At 38.3% G+C, this 19,918-nt stretch overlaps 4 protein-coding genes across 5 annotated transcripts; 2 read left to right on the top strand and 2 right to left on the bottom strand.

Annotated features, from left to right (window-relative positions):
- Window positions 1-3,898: 3,898 nt before the first annotated feature.
- On the bottom strand, window positions 3,899-6,661 carry LOC145891020 (uncharacterized). Its single transcript, XM_082981902.1, has 5 exons — window positions 6,416-6,661; window positions 6,156-6,365; window positions 5,040-6,048; window positions 4,496-4,644; window positions 3,899-4,360 (listed from the first exon to the last, which is right to left on the bottom strand). The coding sequence occupies exons 1-5, from the start codon at window positions 6,659-6,661 to the stop codon at window positions 3,899-3,901; spliced, it is 2,076 nt and encodes a 691-aa protein (XP_082838028.1).
- Window positions 6,662-7,049: 388 nt separating this feature from the next.
- On the top strand, window positions 7,050-7,453 carry LOC145891004 (snaclec subunit B-like). The gene is made up of 2 exons (XM_082981901.1): window positions 7,050-7,269; window positions 7,326-7,453. Exons 1-2 carry the CDS (start codon window positions 7,050-7,052, stop codon window positions 7,451-7,453), a joined length of 348 nt encoding a protein of 115 aa, XP_082838027.1.
- A 2,797-nt stretch (window positions 7,454-10,250) lies between these two features.
- LOC145890988 (sentrin-specific protease 1-like) lies at window positions 10,251-13,975 on the top strand. Its single transcript, XM_082981899.1, has 7 exons — window positions 10,251-10,385; window positions 10,805-10,923; window positions 11,378-11,585; window positions 12,168-12,332; window positions 12,779-12,904; window positions 13,617-13,691; window positions 13,931-13,975. Exons 1-7 carry the CDS (start codon window positions 10,251-10,253, stop codon window positions 13,973-13,975), a joined length of 873 nt encoding a protein of 290 aa, XP_082838025.1.
- A 494-nt stretch (window positions 13,976-14,469) lies between these two features.
- On the bottom strand, window positions 14,470-17,389 carry LOC145911612 (uncharacterized). Of its 2 annotated transcripts, none has more exons than XM_082999011.1 (4): window positions 17,328-17,389; window positions 16,741-16,902; window positions 16,387-16,531; window positions 14,470-15,308 (listed from the first exon to the last, which is right to left on the bottom strand). In XM_082999011.1, exons 1-4 carry the CDS (start codon window positions 17,368-17,370, stop codon window positions 15,194-15,196), a joined length of 465 nt encoding a protein of 154 aa, XP_082855137.1. In that variant the 5' UTR covers window positions 17,371-17,389; the 3' UTR covers window positions 14,470-15,193. The 2 variants fall into 2 exon arrangements, with proteins under 2 accessions (XP_082855137.1, XP_082855146.1); XM_082999020.1 differs by having other exon boundaries at window positions 16,387-16,528.
- Window positions 17,390-19,918: the final 2,529 nt, after the last annotated feature.

The raw sequence follows: 19,918 nt of genomic DNA, 5'->3' as shown, positions 1-19,918 counted from the left end.
GATGAGGACATATTATTGACATCGCCATACTTTTGACACAATGTAAGGTTTACAAAGAAATAAGAGTCTTCAATATTTTGCTATGGAACAACCGACGAATTTAAGAGCACCTCAAATCTGTTTTGGTGCAGAAATCGTGTTTGGAGATTGGTTTTGTTTGGTTAAAAGGTTTGGATAACAGCGCTTTAAATTAAGAGGCAACATATGATTCTCATTATCTATCATACCCCCGCCCATGCAAAATTTAAGATATGGTAACGCTTTTATTTCTTTCCTATTATGGCTATAGTTATCTTCCCGATAAGGGTTATTCCTCTGGTCGCCCAAAGGTTCATAACTATGTTGGCTTTTTCAGGGAAGGGAGAAAGTTTAATTCAATTATTTTTTTAAGATTTTTGAGAAATCAGTATCCGAACCTTTTGTAAAAACAATGCAAACAGGGATGATTTTTATTCATGCAGACCACGAACAAAGTTAAGGAGAGTGGGTCATCTTGGCCACGTTCTATGTCAAACGATTCCAAGAAATATGGTGTCGAAAATTTGCATGTAGGCCTATGTGGAAACATGGTAATGGTCCCTAATGTCGATAATGTCGAACAGCAACCGGATATTTGACCCTATCGGTGCGGTTGGAAGCCGTGTCGCTCCTTCGATAGAAAACCACGTATCTTGCGTTGTCGACTTTTAAGGAGATCTTGTAGTCCATGTTTAGCAAAGGTATCGGGCGATAATTTGGGAATATAGAAAACCTTTCCCACTATTAGGAAACAGGGTGACAACTCCTTTAGATTGTGAACAGATATTCTACCTGATTAAGTTTCCGTTCTCTTGATATTGGTCAATATTGGCACCTACTACAAGAACGCCGAGCAGAATTGTTGTAATAAGGAAGTTTTTATTGACATTACGCCATTATGCTGCTGATTCGCTCAAAGCGGGTCGTCTTCAATGGGCGATTTGAAGGTCATCCGGCACCTTAATTTCAAATTTGTTAATTGCATGTTGTAGAGAATTAAATTTCCGTTCTCTTGATATTGGTCAATATTGGCACCTATTGCTAGAACGCCGAGCAGAATTGTTTTAATAGGGAAGTTTTTCGCATGCCGACATTACGCCATTATGCTGCTGATTCGCTCAAAGCGGGTCGTCTTCAATGGGCGATTTGAAGGTCATCCGGCACCTTAATTTCAAATTTGTTAATTGCATGTTGTAGAGAATTAAATTTCCGTTCTCTTGATATTGGTCAATATTGGCACCTATTGCTAGAACGCCGAGCAGAATTGTTTTAATAGGGAAGTTTTTCGCATGCCGACATTACGCCATTATGCTGCTGATTCGCTCAAAGCGGGTCGTCTTCAATGAGCGATTTGAAGGTCATCCGGCACCTTAATTTCAAATTTGTTAATTGCATGTTGTAGAGAATTAAATTTCCGTTCCCTTGATATTGGTCAATATTGGCACCTATTGCCAGAACGCCGAGCAGAATTGTTTTAATAGGAAAGTTTTTGGCATGCCGACATTACGCCATTACGCTGCTGATTCGCTCAAAGCGGGTCGTCTTCAATGGGCGATTTGAAGGTCATCCGGCTCAAATTTGTTAATTGCATGTTGTAGAGCATTAAATTTCCGTTCACTTGATATTGGTCAATATTGGCACCTATTGCAAGAACGCCGAGCAGAATTCTTTGTATTAGACTAGTTTTTCGCATGCCGCCATTATGCTGAATCGCAAAACCAGGCGATTTTTTTAATTCGCGATTTTTTTGATTGATACAGCTGCGGAAAATGTTGTTTAAATGTTTTTTGAGGTTTGATCTGCTTGCTCATCTCTGTAATTTGATTCTAATCCAAAAAAACAATTTTTGAGTAAATGCCTGTTGTACCTTGTAGAATGTGGCAAATTTGCAAAATTATTCTGCCAGAATTCTGCCAGAATGAGGGTGGTCCTTTGGTTGCATGGCGGTGGTGTTTGCAACTGCTATTATTTTTTGCAGCATTTCTGTAAACGAAACTAAAGTCTTGCCGGAGGGGAATACCCTCATACCATGCTTGAGTGATCAGCAAGTAATATTTGATTTTTTGGGGTAAATTAATTTAAAATCTTCTTAACCATTAAACATTAAATAACACACAAAATTCTAAACAAAATTATTGATGCATGTCAAACGTAAATGTTTTTATTTCTTTATTAGAGCCATCAACGACATCTACAAGCAAAACTGTAACCGCATCAATAGGTAAGATAGCCTAATAACTAACCTTGTGGTCCCTGCTTAGGTCAACAAATGGCCTTGATTCAGGTGTAAATGTTTGAAAGTTTGAAAGCGCTTTTAATTTATGTTGATATGATTTACAGAACTTATGACGAAACTACATAAATTTTTGTTAGTTGTGAAAACGCACAGACCACCAAAACCCGTTTCGGGTCACATAATGTTTAGTAGAACAACTGTATTCCACGCAAACGTTTAACACATTAAAATTAATTACGAAAATGCGATGATAATAATATGCAAGTTCTTGGACCACTCCAAGACAAAACAACGGGAAGTGTTAGCTTTGAATATTTTGTTCACGTAAACTTGACAACACCTCCTTGTATATCCTGTTGCGAATCACTGTCGGTTGTTGAAAATTAAACCGACCTAAAATATGCTCCAAACGAATTACAGAGTTTTTGAGTAAGCAGTGTGACACTAAAATGTTTAAGTTCCGCTGTTTTACAGGCAGGGTTGAGATTCGGTCATCTATCATACGCTCAACGAAAGTGTCACAAGATTAATGCGATTTTAAGGTTAAATGGCAATACGTGACGTCATGTATATAATTAGTGGCATCTACTTCACAACCCATATACGTTTGGTTTTCATTGTTTTATTTAATTCTTGTGGACTTTGTGAACCCGGAAGATGCCTCATGGTTTTCTCTTCTCTTATTCACTTCCACTGTCTAGTTTTTGTGGGGATATAAACGTTCGGAGTTTAGGGAACAGGCGCATGAGTATAAACCAGAAAAGGAGAAAGTTAACAACGACATAGTTGAACAATCGGTTATATTTACTTTACATTATTTCTAGTCAGCATAAATATATCCTTACAGGATTAAGTTGACGAAAAGTTTTAGAATTACTGCTCTGTAAATTAGTTGATGTCAATCATAGCAGGAATGCATTGGTGGCATTGTGTTCTGGTGTTTGCTTTCCTTCAACAAGGGTCAACGTGGAATATATTTCGACAATACGAATATCTTATTGTGTACGACAATGTTACGTCATACAGCCAAGCTGAACGTGGATGTGAGGCAAGAAATGCTCACCTTGCAAATGTTAAAACAACCGAAATATTAAACTTTCTAGTTAGAAAAAAGGATACTTCTATTGCAGTGTAGGCACGACTGCTTTGCGTCCGTTTATTGCGAGTCACCCAAATGGAATGACGCGTGCGCGCAATAAAGCAACATAAGAAAAGACGCGTGTCGCAGGTCGCGTGTGACGCGATGTCGCGAAGACGCTACAATACCCCCCACCAGTGTTCAAGTCATGCACGATAACGTGAAGGCAAATTGACAACACGACCAGAGCGGGTAACTGTTGAACGATAGGGTGCGTTTGGCTGCGGAACATGTGAAACACGATTGCCAGAAGTCTGCGATGTAAAACTTTGTTCGAAATATGCAGGTTTGAGGCGATCAATAGACACCGTGTCTTGTCGGCCATTCACCTCCAGACAAAAGTATTTAGCTTATGGACATTTGCAAGGTGTTCGGTGTGCGTCGTTTCGAACGAAAACAAACGTGCAGTTGCGTAATAGACCGTCCACCCTGTCGTAAGAATGTCGGTGCCAGGTTGTCGGAGTCGGTCGCAAGTCCCGCATTGAATCTCTTAATTTTGACAAAAACTACCTTGGATCTTGGGGTTCGGCCGAAGACGCGAAAAACTCGCCGGGCAATTGCAGTGTAGCACCAAACACCAACTCTGCAGCAGAACACTCGATGTCCTCCTCTATAGCTGATCTCATGCCGAGTAATGCAATGGGAAGATGATCAAACCAATCGTTTGTTGTCAAGCGCGCTGTCAACGCGGCTTTAAGCTGACGGTGCATTCTTTCCACAATGCCGTTGCACTGAGCGTGGTAGGACGTTGCTTGTTGCCGATGGGCACTTAGTAACTTGTTCAGGTTGGCCCAGATTGTTGATTCAAACTGGCGTCCTCTATCCGACGTTATGGTTTGTTGGGTCCCGAAGCGCGAAACCCATAAAAGCAAGGCTCTTGCGCAAGATTTCGTGGTTGCATCTGCCATGAGGATAGCTTCAGGCCATCGAGTAAACCGATCGATGCAGGTAAATAAATAGGTATATCCCTGGGAAATGGGGAGAGGTCAGACGATGTCAACATGAATATTTGCGAACCTTCTGGTCGCAAATGCAAAGGAACTAAAAGCAGCAGCGGTGTGTTTCTGGATTTTAGTTTTCTGGCATTGCAAACAAGTTCGTACCCAGTTACCAACATCCTTGTTCAAACCATGCCATACAAAGCGATCGGACGCAAGTTTGCGAGTTGCGCGAATGCCTGGGTGTGACAAATTGTGAACAGCGTCGTAAGTTTGGCGACGGTAAGCATTGGGAACCACAGGGCGGGGGTAACCTTTAGATACATCGCAAAGAATTGTCAGTTCAGTTCCAAACAATGGTACATCACAAAATCTGAGTGACGTGATTGAGGTGCGAAATGCTTTAATTTCCTCGTTATTTCTTTGTGCGAGTGCCATTTGAGTGAAATCAATAACATATGATGACATAGCATTAATATTGGCCCTCGACAATGCATCAGCAGCCAAGTTACTGTGACCCTTTATGTAGTGTACGTCGGTGGTAAACTCACAAATAAAACTTAAATTGCGAACTTGCCGAGGTGACAATGCACTTGAGTTCCTTTGAAAAACATGAATTAAGGGTTCGTGATCAGTTAAAACAGAAAATGCTCTACCTGAAGTAACGGAAATGGCGAAATGACAAATAAATAGCAAGAATTTTTGCTACCTCGTCCATTGGAAAGTCTGAGCTGCGTTACAAAGGCCAAACGGCATTCGTGTATATTCGAATAAACCGAAAGGCGTGATGATTGCGGTTTTGGGAATATCAACTTTCGCAACTGGAATGTGATGATATATGCTCGTACAAGATCAATCTTGCTGAAAATAGTAGCGCAGTGTAGATTGGCCGACGAATCTTGTATCAAAGGAATAGGGTAGCGATCCGGTATAGTGCTATTGTTGAGTTTGCGGTAATCACCGCATGGCCTCCACTGGCCGGATTTTTTACGCACCATATGTAGCGGTGAGACCCATGTGCTTGATAAACGGCGAACAATTCCCAGCTCCAACAAATTTTGAAATTCTTCTTTCGCACATTTTAACTTGTCTGGAGAAAGGCGACGAGCTTTAGCATAAGCTGGAGGGCCTTTGGTAACAATGTAATGCTTGACGTCGTGTTTCAAGGAAGCATCGTTGTACACCGCACTTTGCAAAGTTGGAAACTCCAGGAAAATGTTTTTAAATTCATTTATGTTGCTGGTAGCCGCCATTAAACCAAGCGCGGTGATATTTGAAATGCCGGTTTTGACGCTGTGAAAGGTTTTGGCATTTATAAGCCTATTTCGGCTCAGATCAATGAGTAATCCGAAATGTCCAAAGAAATCGGCACCAAGAATCGGTTGCGTGACCTCGACAACAACAAAATTCCACGAAAAATTTTCACCTAAACCTAAGTTAAGGTTGATTTTTCGGGTGCCAAATGTTGCAATAGTACTTCCATTTGCTGCAACAAGCTTCAAGTTTCTTTGACAGCCATTGCGATCCATTGTGTTTGCAGGAACCACACTTACTGCGGCACCAGAATCAACCAAATATCTCTGACCAGTTGTTTTGTCAGTTACATGCAGGAGGCGGCGAAAACGAGCAGAGGCACAAGCCGCCATTAGTGACTGATCTCGGCGTTTCCCTTGCGGCTGCAGGGAGGAACGCATTTTCTTGCATCGTTCCCAAAGCGTCTGTGGTACCAACACAAAGTGGAAAACGTGTTTCTTTGCAATGGCCGTTTGCTTGTATACGCTGTGTTTCTTTTTAACAGCGCAACATCTTGATGTAGTTTGTCTACCTCTGCCAATGTAGGCTGTGGGTCAAGCAGGTCCATAATATTGTCTGCTTTCTCGGCGGGTTCATTTAAGTCCAAATCCAGCGTGGCAAGAACAGTTCGTAGATTTTCTGAAAGTCTTTGCAAAAACAACTCGCGCAGGATATGCTTAGCTTCCACGTTACCAAGTAGATGTTCCATGTCGCGCAACATTTGTTCAAGGTTTTCCATCGCCTAGTTCTTCGGGTTGAAGAAATTTTTCTTTGGTGCTGGGACGTACCCACTCTTCGTGACAAGGCATTCTTGAGGCCATCGTAGGGATGCGCGGGAGATGGGTTTTTAATAATGTCTCTAACTACTGTCGCAATCTCAGGAGTAACAGCGGAAAGAATATGATTAAATTTTGTTGATGACTGTGTCACACCTCTGACGTTGAATTGCTCCTCCGCTTGCAGAAACCAGAGTTCTGGGACTTGTGGCCAAAAAGGCGGAATTTTAATTGAAACCGCTGTCACGCTGCTTTCTGTCATGATTGAAGAATTATCTTATAGCTATCCTACAAATCTAGCGAGATAACTCAGTGACTCACGTCGGGGTCACCATTTGTAGACACGACTGCTTTGCGTCCGTTTATTGCGAGTCACCAAAATAGAATGACGCGTGCGCGCAATAAAGCAACATAAGAAAAGACGCGTGTCGCAGGTCGCGTGTGACTCGATGTCGCGAAGACGCTACAGTAGCAAGTAAGAAAACGGTAGTGTTTCTTAAAAAGCACGTAATTAGATGGGTTTTTTTTTCAGACAAACCTAATGAGTTTTTCATTCGAGCAAAAAGAATTTTAAACACACGATAGATTTCGTTGACGAAAAGTTTTAGAATTACTGCTCTGCAAACTAGTTGATGTCAATCATAGCAGGAATGCATTGGTGGTATTGTGTTCTGGTGTTTACTTTCTCTCAACAAGGGTCAACATGGAATATATTTCAACAATACGAATATCTTATTGTGTACGACAATGTTACGTCATACAGACAAGCTGAACGTGGATGTGAGGCAAGACATGCTCACCTTGCAAATGTTAAAACAACCGAAATATTTAACTTTCTCGTCAGGAAAATTAACACTTCTATAATCAGAGGTAAAACCTGTGGTGTTTCTTAAAAAGAACTTAGTAAGCTTACTTTTTTTATTCAGTCGGAACTAAAGATTTATTGATTGGAGCAACGAGAATTCCGAATACACGAAATTTCGAATGGACTGATGGATCCACTGTTAACGTAGCACAGTGGAGGAAGGGCGAGCCGTCTTTGATGGAAAGATAGATGAGAGCTGTGTGGCCATGGGATTTAACTATCCATATGATCCCACATTTAAATGGAATGACGTCCCGTGTGATAATTGGCCACACAGATATATTTGTCAAAGACAAATCAAAGGTATGTTCACAAAAGAAGTAGGTTGACCGGTGAATTCCTCAATAACATGTTTTTTCTCCAGTGTCAGAAACAACCACAACAACTACCAGCAAAACCGAAGCAAAACAACCGCCATCAACCGCAACATTAGGTAACGTAAAAAATCAGGATCTTCATCTTCTCAAGTTGAAACCAATTGTTGACACGTGTTCCTGTTGCAGATGTGTCAACATATTGGACGAACGTCGCAATTGTCATTTCCATTTCATTGGTTGTCATCCTGCTATGTGTTATGGCAATGCTCGGATTCTACCTGTGGAGGAAACGAAGAAGAGATCAGGAACAACCTGACAACCGTGGAGGGCAACACAGTGCAAATAATTTGAAAGAAATACAAGAAAATCCATACGAAATTCCCATTTGCAATACCAGGGGACAGGAGGTCTATGTCAACATGGGTTTGTTATTCCTTGATATTGTGTTTTTTTGTATATTGCGTCAGTGGTTCTTAACCCATAAATATAAAATACGATGGATTCCAACGTAAGAAACAATGTCTGCGGATTGTGTTTGTTCATGGCTTCAACCACAAAACGTTTAGTCGCCAAATTCCTAAATACAACCATAGGTTATTATATAATCTTACAAGTTAAGCTTTTGATACATTTAATGTGTTTACTATAACAGTAGGAAATCTTTAAGAAACATATCAAGTGAACCAAAGTGTTACCAAACACACCACCTAGTGTTTATATTTCTGCCACCTAACCTGTGGTTTGTTTTTTGGTTCATCCCATCCTCGTTCGACGAAAATAATCTGCCTACGTCAGCCCTGCTCAATGACAACATGAGGAAAGTGTCCGATCGTAATTGAAACACGTGGACACAGCTGATTGGTTGACTGGGACAAGCGTTCGTGTGGCGTAATTTGTCTTGAACAAAATGTAAATAATATGTAATGTAAACATATTTGTTTGAGGATATTGTGTAGTTCCCGTGTACTCGGTTCGTCTTACTTACGACTGATGTCGGACAAACGTGGAACAGAATTTATCAAAACTAAATTTCTCATCGCTATTTTTTAGCCTCCCGTTGAGGTTCTATGGGTTTCGGTATTCACTCTGTTAAATATTTTCCCATTGTTCTGCCCAGGGGCCTTATTACTCAAACCGTTTACGTCACTTCCGTGCATTCTTTCAGCATATTTTTAACTCTCTTATTTTCCATTACGGATTGCTAACAGCAAGCTAGTTGGAAATAAATATGTTTCATCTGATCTAGAACTAATATCTTTTCCCGCCATATTTTTTATTGATTTATCATTGATCACCAGTCGTTTCCAACACTGTTCAAGATCAATTAAAGCAATCTTTTGTTAACGTTGATGTTAGTTTGTAAATAAACTGTGGTAAACTTACTTTGTGAACTCTTTCTTCTCTGCTTGGATTTAACATACGACAGGCAGAGAATCGATAAATCTATCTGGCAAAAAACAATCTGATGTTCCAGTTTTGATTGCTCTGACCACAGCTAGGTGGAAATAATTATGTGTAAGCTGCAGAGAGATGGCCGTTGTTCCGACAGTGCAGCTGGTGTGACTATCAGAGCAATTTGCCAATACTTCCACTTTGTGGTGAAAATACAACCACCGTCATCCGTAAGGCACCAAACTAGGTGCAACCTCACGGAGAAATAATTATGTTTCTTGTCACCAGTCTGACAATAATTTTATGAAACCCAGCTGAATTATTTACAACCAAACTCCCGTCAATTGTTTGCGAAGGATTAGTGTTGCTGCATGTTAAGCGATATTATGATACATTGTTTCACTGTTAACTACCTTTTTTATACCTTTTGCAAATCTTCACGAAAAAAGATCAAAACATACGAATATTGCAAACGTAGGCAAGCAAAATTAAACTACTACCCTTAAATCTAACACATCCCATCAGTATTTTTTTATGTTTAGCTTGTTGTGACTACAAATATTTAAAAAAATATCAAATGATGCAAAGTACCGTATCAGTCTTGTGTCAACAACTTGTTCTGCTTTTGCACTCTTTGAGATGACTGGCTTTTATGTTATAAAATAAAATGTTATTCTTCTCAATAAGTGCCAAAGCAGAACAATTCAGTTAAAAAAATATGTTGCCTGCCATATTTTGACGTAAATGGAGTTAAGCGAGTGGTCAGAGATCCTCGTTAGTTAGCAAAGAAACTTAACGAGATAATTAAGAACGCGACTCGTCATACCAAAAGTTGCATTAGCGCGGTTTTGCGTCGAAATCGAGCTTGCTAAACATGACGATGTGAGCTCATCTTACCGCCCAAGATCGCTTCCCTATCATCGCCTTATGTTTGTTATCGAACTTCACTGGGTTGTCTTCCTTATCATGCCAGGAATGTGAGGTTTTGCATTGCAACAGCCGACAGGACATAGGAGTACTTGCAATGTACTTTTGCAGCTGTTGTGTACAGAGAACTTTTTCAGCGATACCAGCAATACATGTAGGTGGGCGAGATGTATACGAGACCAAACAAACACCTTGTTACAAGACCTGGGAATTTTAAATCGAAGCAGTTCATGGAAATTAGATGGCAAGTTTTTCAGGACCATAAACCTGACCGGAGATTCCACTAGTTTGAGGATTATTCAGGCTGTGGCATCACTTCAACAGGTTAATCGGAATAACTTGTCTCAAACATGCATTGTTTACATGTTGTTCTGGTATTTGGTTTCCTTCAAGAAGGATCAACCTGGAATATATTTCGACAATACGAACATCTTATTGTGTACGACATTGTTACGTCATACAGACAAGCTGAACGTGGATGTGAGGCAAGAAATGCTCACCTTGCAAATGTTAAAACAACCGAAATATTCAACTTTCTCGTCAGGAAAATTGATACTTCCATAATCTGAGGTAAAAGCTGCGGTTTTAAGTGGCACCATTGAGAACTTAACAAGCTTATTTTTATATTCAGTCGGAACTAAAGATTTATTAATTTTATTACGAATACGATGTTGCGTTGATTTTGTGCATTTATTTATTCTTTTACCTTAGTCGAAACACAAGCAACTGGAAGTCATCATATTATCATTATGGCCGCAGTTTTTAGTGACTTTATTAAAAAACTACGGCCATCGTTCAAATAAAAGCATATTTTGCCGTTGATTACAGTTATTTTGCCATCTCAGCACCAAATCTCTTCATCAATGCAAAATATCCGGCAACTTTTTACCTACTTTTGTTGTAGGAAGTTGAGAGTAAGGTTGATGATGCTTTGGTCCCTTTCCCTCCCCAACAAGTGTTGGTTGAAGCTTTTAACATCAGCATTACGAGGGAACACATGGCGACGTTAAGTGGTCTCAACTGGTTGAATGACGAGGTGAGCGAAAGTTTCCCTCGTGGGGAATAACTTTAATGGAGGTTTAGAAATGTCACATTTTGTTGCATCCTGAAGAAGGCTGCTGCATAGCAACCAAAACGTTGACACTTACAACTATTTTTGCCAGATGAGCTGTCTTGTGGTGACAAATATGCCTGGCAGCATCAGCAGTGAACCTTCTAAAGTTGTCTTTTGCAGATTATATGAACTTGTGGCTTTATAGAGGGGGAAATTTATTACACAGTGGCTTGTAGTATGGCTTGATACCAAACCAGTACCAACATAGTGGGTAATAGGCCATTGTACTTACCTCTGCTTAATGTTGTAACATTGTATGGTTGGACAAGCAGTTTCAATCCAAATAAACTTCACAAGTTATGGCCATGAAATTTCATCTGTGGTTGTCTAGCTTGTAAATCACTGACCTTACATTTCTTGAAGGTCATCAGTTTCTACATGGAGTTTAATAGTGGAAAGATCAAAGAAGATTGACAACCTTCCCACAGCTCATGCGATGAACACGTTTTTCTACCCCAAGTTGACCAAGCAAGGTTACAAGTCTGTGAGAAGATGGACGAAAAAAGTTGACATCTTTTCGAAGTCCGTTGTTCTGTTTCCTATTCATTTGGGCGTACATTGGACGTTGGCAGTAAGTTATTTTAGTGCGGCTTAACTGAATGTGTTGTTATATGTCCACTGTATAACTCCACTGTCTGTGCTGTTATACGTGGAACAGAAATCACCCAAAACCCTTCCAACTAAGAACACTAACAACGGATTTACTCAAAATTCTGAGAATAAACAGACTGGCCCATTGTGTTGTAAACATTGACATGTTTCATTGATTTACAAAACGTTTAGACAAAAACTTGTGCGCGTAGTTAACTCCACAGTTACATAGAACTGGCCTGCCTGGCGTCCCAGTTCGTAGATAACTTGCAACTAATCGGTGGCTTTCAACTTTCAACTTAATAGAGCTTGACAAACTGAACCACTCAGCTCCTGTAGCTCTGTTGGTAGAGCTTTGGGCCTGCTTAGCCCAGAGTCCTGAGTTTAAACCTTGATTTTTCAGATCTCGCTCCGACTTGTGGATGATCCAGCTTGGCTGCAATGCCTTCACTGTGAAGCCTGTGAACGTAGTGTATTATATGTAGTATATTATATTTGTTACAAACTGGTAAACCTTTGCCTTACCTGCATTCCAACTCACACAGTAACTCATAATTTAAAGGTGGCAGATTTCCGGTGTAAGGAACTTCGTTGTTACGACTCGATGGGAGGTTCAAACACTGAATGTCTTTCAACACTAAGAGATTATTTAGCGAGCGAACATTTGGATAAGAAGAAAAACAGTTACGTGGTGACGGATTGGAAAACCATCTGCAGTTCACCACAGGTTCGCTTTTGTAAGATTAAAGAGCAGGGGTTCTTAACCTGGGGTCCATTAACCCCCAAGGGGTCCGAGAAGGTGCATTAAGGGGTCCATGAAACGAAATACAATTATTCCGAAAATCCACGTATTTTCCTCTGTCCATACGGTTTCACGGTCCACGATTTTTGATTTTTCGACATTTGCAATGTGTTTCTTGCAAAGGGGTCCATGGCTTTTTTTTTAGGGGTTCGTGATCCAAAAAAGGTGAAGAAACACCGTCATAGAGGGTGTCTAGTATGTTTTTAACATATTTAGCTTGTTGCATTTTAGCCGTGCATTTTTGTTCCATTTCTTCGAATAAACAGACAGAATTGATTAAAAATTTAACATCAACCCATGGCTATTATCGTGTACAAATATATTTCCATTCCAAAATGCAGGTATATTTTATATGATTCAATTTCGCGCAGGAAATACCTCAGCAGATGAACGGTTCCGACTGCAGGGTATTCACCTGCACTTTCGCCGAATTCATCAGTCGTGATTCTCCACTGAACTTTACTCAGTCCAATATGCCTCTACTGCGCAGGACAATGGTTTGGGAGATATTGAATCGAACACTCACAAGATGACAAGTTCTCAAAGAAAATTTACACATTTTCACTTGTGCTTCTTTGTTCTACTTTTGCATAGCAACTAACCTGTATGTTGTTGAAACCAAATCGGGTGGTCGATTAAACACTGGCCTCACTGTCTGTTGCTATGTTTGTTATGGGAATATTTAAGCGTGATTTGGTTTTGGCGAAAACATTTTTGTTGGCTAATTTTGAATATTGTTTTTGTGTTTATTTATGATAACTGTGTTTGATGTGAGAAGATAAATAACTTTAAACCAGGGGTTTTACATAACATAACATAAACTTAAACGTTTTAAGGATTTCCAGACAAAAGTGTGGAAAACACGTATGGATAAATGAGAGAACGTTGTCTTGTCTTTTTTGACAAGAATTTTGTTATATTGGTATAAATTGTCCGCTTCAGCCTGGAATATGAGACGGAGTCCACGTTTATTTTCACCGCAACGAGTTTTTTCTCCTGTCTTTGGCGTTGCTGGCAATACAATCACACGTTACAAACTTCACTATACAGCTCGGTCTTCTTCCGTTCCATAACCACGGATACTGGTTGTTTACCACGGAATCACAAGTACACATTCTCTCTGTCAGGGGTTCGTAAAACTTTGTAAGCACACATGGATAGTCTAAACTCGGACTTGCCTGATAGCTGTCTTATATTTCATGTGTTTAGGAGGCAGTTGACTATCGAAAATTAGCGCCCATTAAATTGTATGATGACAACAGGCTTGTCTACGGTCACAGTCCGGTAAGTTTTTGTTTGGTTAGTTTGAGTGGCGCAGTACATAGTGTCATGCTGAAATTTTTGTTGCAGAAAACCTCGTTATTTTGCGTGACGCGCGTATTTTGATTGAATAAAAAACTGGTTACTAGCACTGGTAGTTGGTAAGCGCTGCCAACGTGTGCGGCGTAACAATTACTATTATGTAATATTTTGCAGAAACTGGCGATGTTTATGGTATCACAAGTACACGTTCTCTCTGTCAGGTGTTCGAAACATTTTTCAGCTCATGGCACACATGCATAGTGTAGAATAATCTGGCACTTGGCTAGCCAAAAACGCACGCTAACAAGTGACCGTAAAATCCTGAAGCACAAACAAGTGTACCAGAAGCAATAAATGCGACTAAAAATGGAAATAATTCTCCATTATTTTCATGTTTGGTCGATGAAGTTCACAGTTTAAGCTTTGAGAAACTGACGATGATTATGGTAACCTACATAAGCGAAATCGATTTTTCGAAATAAAATCTGCTGACGAAAATCAGAGGCTTGTTGCTTCACTATATACACGAACTAAAGTAATTTGCTGTCGCAGACAAATAAACAATGTTCAACCGATGCTCAGATTCCTCTACAGCTTTAAGCAAGTACAAAATCAAATCATTTTTATTTTCACATAAATTGTTACTGATGCTGACAGGCATATTTTGTTGCTGAATATTGCCCTTCTGGCAAACTTTGTTTTATTTACGTTTCTCAACGTTTCGGCTGTTGTGCAACAGCCTTTATCAGGAGGTAAGAATGTAAGTTTAACAAAGTGGACACATTTGATGCACATAAACAAAAACGATACAAAAGAAAGAAGAAGTGAAAAAACGATAAGAAAGGGGCGAACACACCTGCACTGTATGCTTATCATTAACCGCACGGGTTATCACGGTTTTTGGATTGCGCGATGTCTATCGGCATAATTTTCTAGCAAGTGTGGTTTTATTTTCACTTTACAAAGTACATGAACATGAAAAACAAAATAGTTTGGGCACCGATAAAACCATAAGGGTTATCGAGTCAGGCGCTCATGTGAAGGTGATTTCCTCACGGAGAATCACAGTCTGCCACAGGATCGCAGCTAGTTGCACTGGGAGATAATCGATTGCAACCGACTGCTTTGGACGTTATATAGCGAGGAGTAACACATGATAATTCACATGTGAAAACAAGATTCGCAAAAGGCACACATGTATTGAACATAATGCACAACCTGACCTATTGTAGTATTGGTATTTATATTTTCGTAGCAAAATCACATTAAAAATCGACAAAAGGAATAAGTGCTATTTTGCGGAGAACTGATATTATCACAACATACACCGGCTTTCATACGCACATACATGGTTTTAAAATAATTCACAACGCGTTGCAAAAATAGAAAACAATTGGTTAAGTTGCATAAAACGATATTTTTGACAAAACTTTTATTTGAGCATCTTTTTCCGTGAGCAATTTCAGTTAAATATCAACTACACCCTAATATGGAAACATATTAAACAGCAACAACAGTCGCATCACAAACTGGTTTGTCAAGATCAAAAGCATGTGTCCAGACATCTGAGGTTGGATCTTAACTTCAACTGATGTCATTCTATAAACAAACATGATACAGTTTCATGAATCAGACCCACAACAAACAAAGGCAAGTTTTTCCACAACATTTTCAGCAAGAAATAATTTTATAAGTTAACAAAAACAAACCAACGTACACCCGCAGACCCCTTCACCACTAAACCAAACCACAAATTAGGGATGGGCAATGTAGAATAACACACTATTCTAGAACATTCTAGAATAGTTAAATCGAATCCAGAATACCGAATCCTATTCTGTTTTTGTTTGAGCTTTTGCACTGAAGCACAATAAACATGAAAGAAATTATTACAGGACTGTACTGACAAAGCACAATCAAAGAATAAATTCATTGCAGTGTAATATATCTACGTACGTAACTTTATAGCTGTTAAACCTAAACGTCATCACATCACAACCGTAGCAGTTGATTGACGGAAAATTCTCAAAAAACATACGCACCGTATTTACTCGATTGTAAGCCACGGCTTATAAAGATGTTTAACCTACCGTTTGTGATTCTTACAATCGAGGGCGGCTTATATTAGTTAATGTCACGAGGATATTTTGTCTGCAGCTTATATTATTTAATATCACACGGGACGGATATTTTGTCTGCGGCTCTCAGTTTCAATGAAATTTACATGTAGCTCGCTCTACTCTACCAATTTTGAACAACAGATTTGTTGACAATTATTGTAGGCACGTAAGTTTGCCTTTGACAGTTACGTGCGACTTACATTCGAGCTTATATTAATTTTTTAACACCGTCGCATGCGGCGTACAATCGAGTAAATACGGAAACCGTGCATCAAAGATAAATAGCGAAACCCATTATTCGGTTTGAAGACAATTTGGATTCGGATAGTTTAAGATTCGAATCCTCCGGATTCGCTATTCTAAATTGCCCATCCCTACCACAAATACAACCTTGTATAAAGCAAAGTGTTTTAAGTTTAATCTTAACAAACATTTTATAAATGTTGTTAATCAAGTATAACATCGTATATCCCACTTGTCCCAGTTTCTCAACATTTACATTTTCACATAAAACGGGAAACTGTGGACTATAGTGACGTCATAATAGTAATTCTTACCCTCCCCCCACAGCATAAATCCTCCCATCAATAACACAAGCAGAGTGACGCCAACGAGTATTTAGGAGAGGAGAAACATATTTCCATTTGTTGACTCTAGGTTCGTATTCTTCAACTGTTTGCAGGTCAAGACCATTCCAACCTCCTGTCAGATTTAAAGTAAAATTTTTTATTGTTTTTAGGTTAATACTTTATATTTATATCTACTAGTTTGGTTAAGATTCTTTTCAGAAAACTCCATTATATTTATCACGTGATACATTCACCGGTGACGAATATGAATTTGTATTTTATAAATTTTACATAACAACAAAACTTACAGTTAATTTTATTACTTAACTTTTCATCACTAACCAATTGCATAGATCTTCCCTTTAATTTCTTCACATGCTAAATCACTTCTTGCTTCATTGAGAGAAGCGATTCTTGTGGAGGTTCCAACACGAATATCGTGGAATTCACATGATTGCAAGGGTTGTCCGCCATCAACCCATCCCCCCACAGAAAACAAAACATCTGAAGAAATTTCCAAATCGCTTGTGTTAATATTTATTGTGACGTCATATTACGATTATGTTGTAATGTTACGTAACAAGTAATGAGGTAAGTTCTGTGTTTCTTAACGAACAAATAAGCGATCAGCTTTAAATCGAGGTTTTAATTGGAAGTAATCAATATTATGGTTGATATTCATGCAACAAAGAACTATAAAATAAAGATGGAATATTTCCTGCATTTTTCTTAAGTTTAAATTCGGCGTTTCACAACATTTTTATGTCCAAGAGTGAATGTTGTTGGGGCAAAAAATTTAAATTTACTGATTATTTAAATTTGTGGTTTCTGGGTATTTATGTCGTTGTTTTAGATGCATGTCAATTGTTTAGACCTGAATCCAGTAATGAGAATAATCTTCACAAAAATAAATCCAGATATATTCTTACTGTCAATTGAAGCCATTCCATGTATATATCTTGGTTGTAACATGTCGAAACCACTTCTCCATCTGTCTTCTTGTACAGAATAACAAAGTTGATGAAAATGCTCTGTGGTTTCCATAACCACCCGTGAGATACACGTCATCTAAATTTGTTTGTAATTAGTGAAAACAAGGTTGTCCATAAAAGTAATAATTGTTGATAACAGAGGTTGAAAATTTTGCTTTTTAAACTATTTGGTAATCAGTGTTAGTAATATATTAAAAATGTTCAATTTTCTTTTATCTAGTCAGGGCTGAATCCATAACATAATAATAGTGATTTGGGTGCTAGTCAAGAAGATAGTCATACACCACACAAACGCACACTATTGGTGAACGAAAATCAATTTTTGCAAAACACTTTTGTGTGTTGGCCATGAATTGTTGTGTGTGGGTTCACAAAACATAATCCTGTAACAGACCCTGGTTTAATGATAAACAATTTCCGAAATAACAAGACCAACCTCCAACAACAGCAGATGCAGAATAAGTTCGACCTTCCAACAAATCAGCAATTTTTACCCAGTTTTTACTTTCCTCCAAATTCAACATCTCACAACTTTGTGTTGGACCATCTCCACCCATTACATAAACATTTTCACCAAATTTGGCTGAAGTTGAGTTCTCTCTGTCTGTGATCATTTTCTGAACAAATTTGGATGATTATTAATAACACATTAAGACAAAGTGATTCACATGTTTCACCAAATAACAGAAATATTTGTCCCAAAAAAATTAAAATACCCAGAAAATATGAAAAGTTACTTGTCATATGTTTCTCTAAATAATGGCTATTACTTGTCATTTGCTGTTTTGCTAACTTTACGTCAAATTTTGTATTACTTGTACATACAAAGAGCATCAAGCAAAATACTTGATAGGAAAATAAGTTAAATGAGCAAAACCATATGACAGCAAGAAATGTACATACTGGGTAATGTTCATGTTGTTTTGTGGTAACATTCCATTTCACACAATCTCGTTTACAATTATTGCCACCAATGAGAAGAAATCCTGACAAATCTGCAACATAAACATGGGTTGCTATTGTTTTCGCTTGTGAAAAATATATTCTTATGGTATTAAAAGTTTTTTGATTCAGGCAAAGTTGTTACTTTGTAAATATGAACATTGAATGTAGTTGGTATTTGTGTTAAATTGACTTCAGTTCAAGATTTAATTATAAAAAATAACATATTTTGTGGATGTGGTTTTGCAGTGAAATCTGTTTTCAGAACACATATTTCCAATATTAGATTCCATTTGTAAATGTTAGGTCGGAAATTAAAAGGAGCTTAAGTTATGGGAGTACAAATGCTACAAGGGTGGTGTAAATATGGTGGATGTAACATATTGCTGTGAATGTGACATAAAATAAACAAATCTTGCGCCTTTTTTAACAGAACTCGCTTTTCCACTTGTTCCTGGATTTTCAAAGTTTGTTGATAAAACATCCATGACCGCACGACAACATTCAAAATTACTTCTTACAAGAGGCTGAAAAATAATAAAATATTTCAGTTCATTGCTAGGAAATCAATTTAAACCAAATTTACTTCATTTCTAACTGTGGTTGCAACAAACTGAGTGGAAATAGATGAAAGATCAAATTGTGAGAAAAGATTCACAAACAAATCCTCTCGATGGGAAGGATTGAAATTGGCCCATCGAACCATTCCAGTAAAAACAGCTTCTTCCATCTATATTCAACAACTAATATGTAATAACAAAGCAAGTTAATTTTCAAACAAGTCTTAAAGAAGATAATGTGATGAGTGTCTGCATTAAATAATAAATTAAAATCAAGAACATGAACAGAGAGGCAAAATGTCACACAGAAAGTTTAATCACTTCCAAAATAACTTGAAGTAAATGTTTTGACATAAGGTTGTTGAAAAACAAAACAGTAAAAAATCATTTTGCCATAATCTCAGCCCTGTCATATAATCTTCAAAGAATGTTTGTTGCAAATATCACACCATTGCATGTTGCGATGCGGTGGCATGCCAATAAACCTACTCAGATATACAGCAAAGTACACTATTTCTTGTAAAGTTACAGCCTACGTTGTGTAAAATGCATGTTGAATTATGACTGCAATTATCACTGGAATACATTTCTACTGCTGTGAGACTAAATAAGAACAAACAACATTTAGAACCGACAGCTGTGGATGGGGAAATTATGATGTGCTTACCCAACTTTTAAGCCTGACAACTTGCGTAGATAATCAAATAAACTATATACATGTATACAGGAAAAAAACATAAAGAAAATGAATCATAATTACCCCTTTGTTTTTCTGCTTGATGATTGCAGACACATCACCAACATCAAGTTGCATGAAATCATCATGTTGTACAACTGTTGCAATGTTATCAATAATCATTTGGTTTGTTTTCTTTTCCACATCAACAAGATTGTATTGAGTAGCATAAGCTCTTAGCTTCAAACAGTTGTCGGTTGAAATCATTTTAAGGATGACTCGACAACAAAATGACTTCAACTCTGAAAGTGTGAATAAAACACAGTGTTGTCTGTCTCACTTCCTCATTA

The sequence above is a fragment of the Ascidia mentula genome, chromosome 1, assembly GCF_947561715.1.
Source record: "Ascidia mentula chromosome 1, kaAscMent1.1, whole genome shotgun sequence".
NCBI lineage: Eukaryota > Metazoa > Chordata > Ascidiacea > Phlebobranchia > Ascidiidae > Ascidia > Ascidia mentula.
The sequence above is the reverse complement of the archived record's forward strand: the minus strand, read 5'-3'. Positions and strand labels throughout refer to the sequence as shown.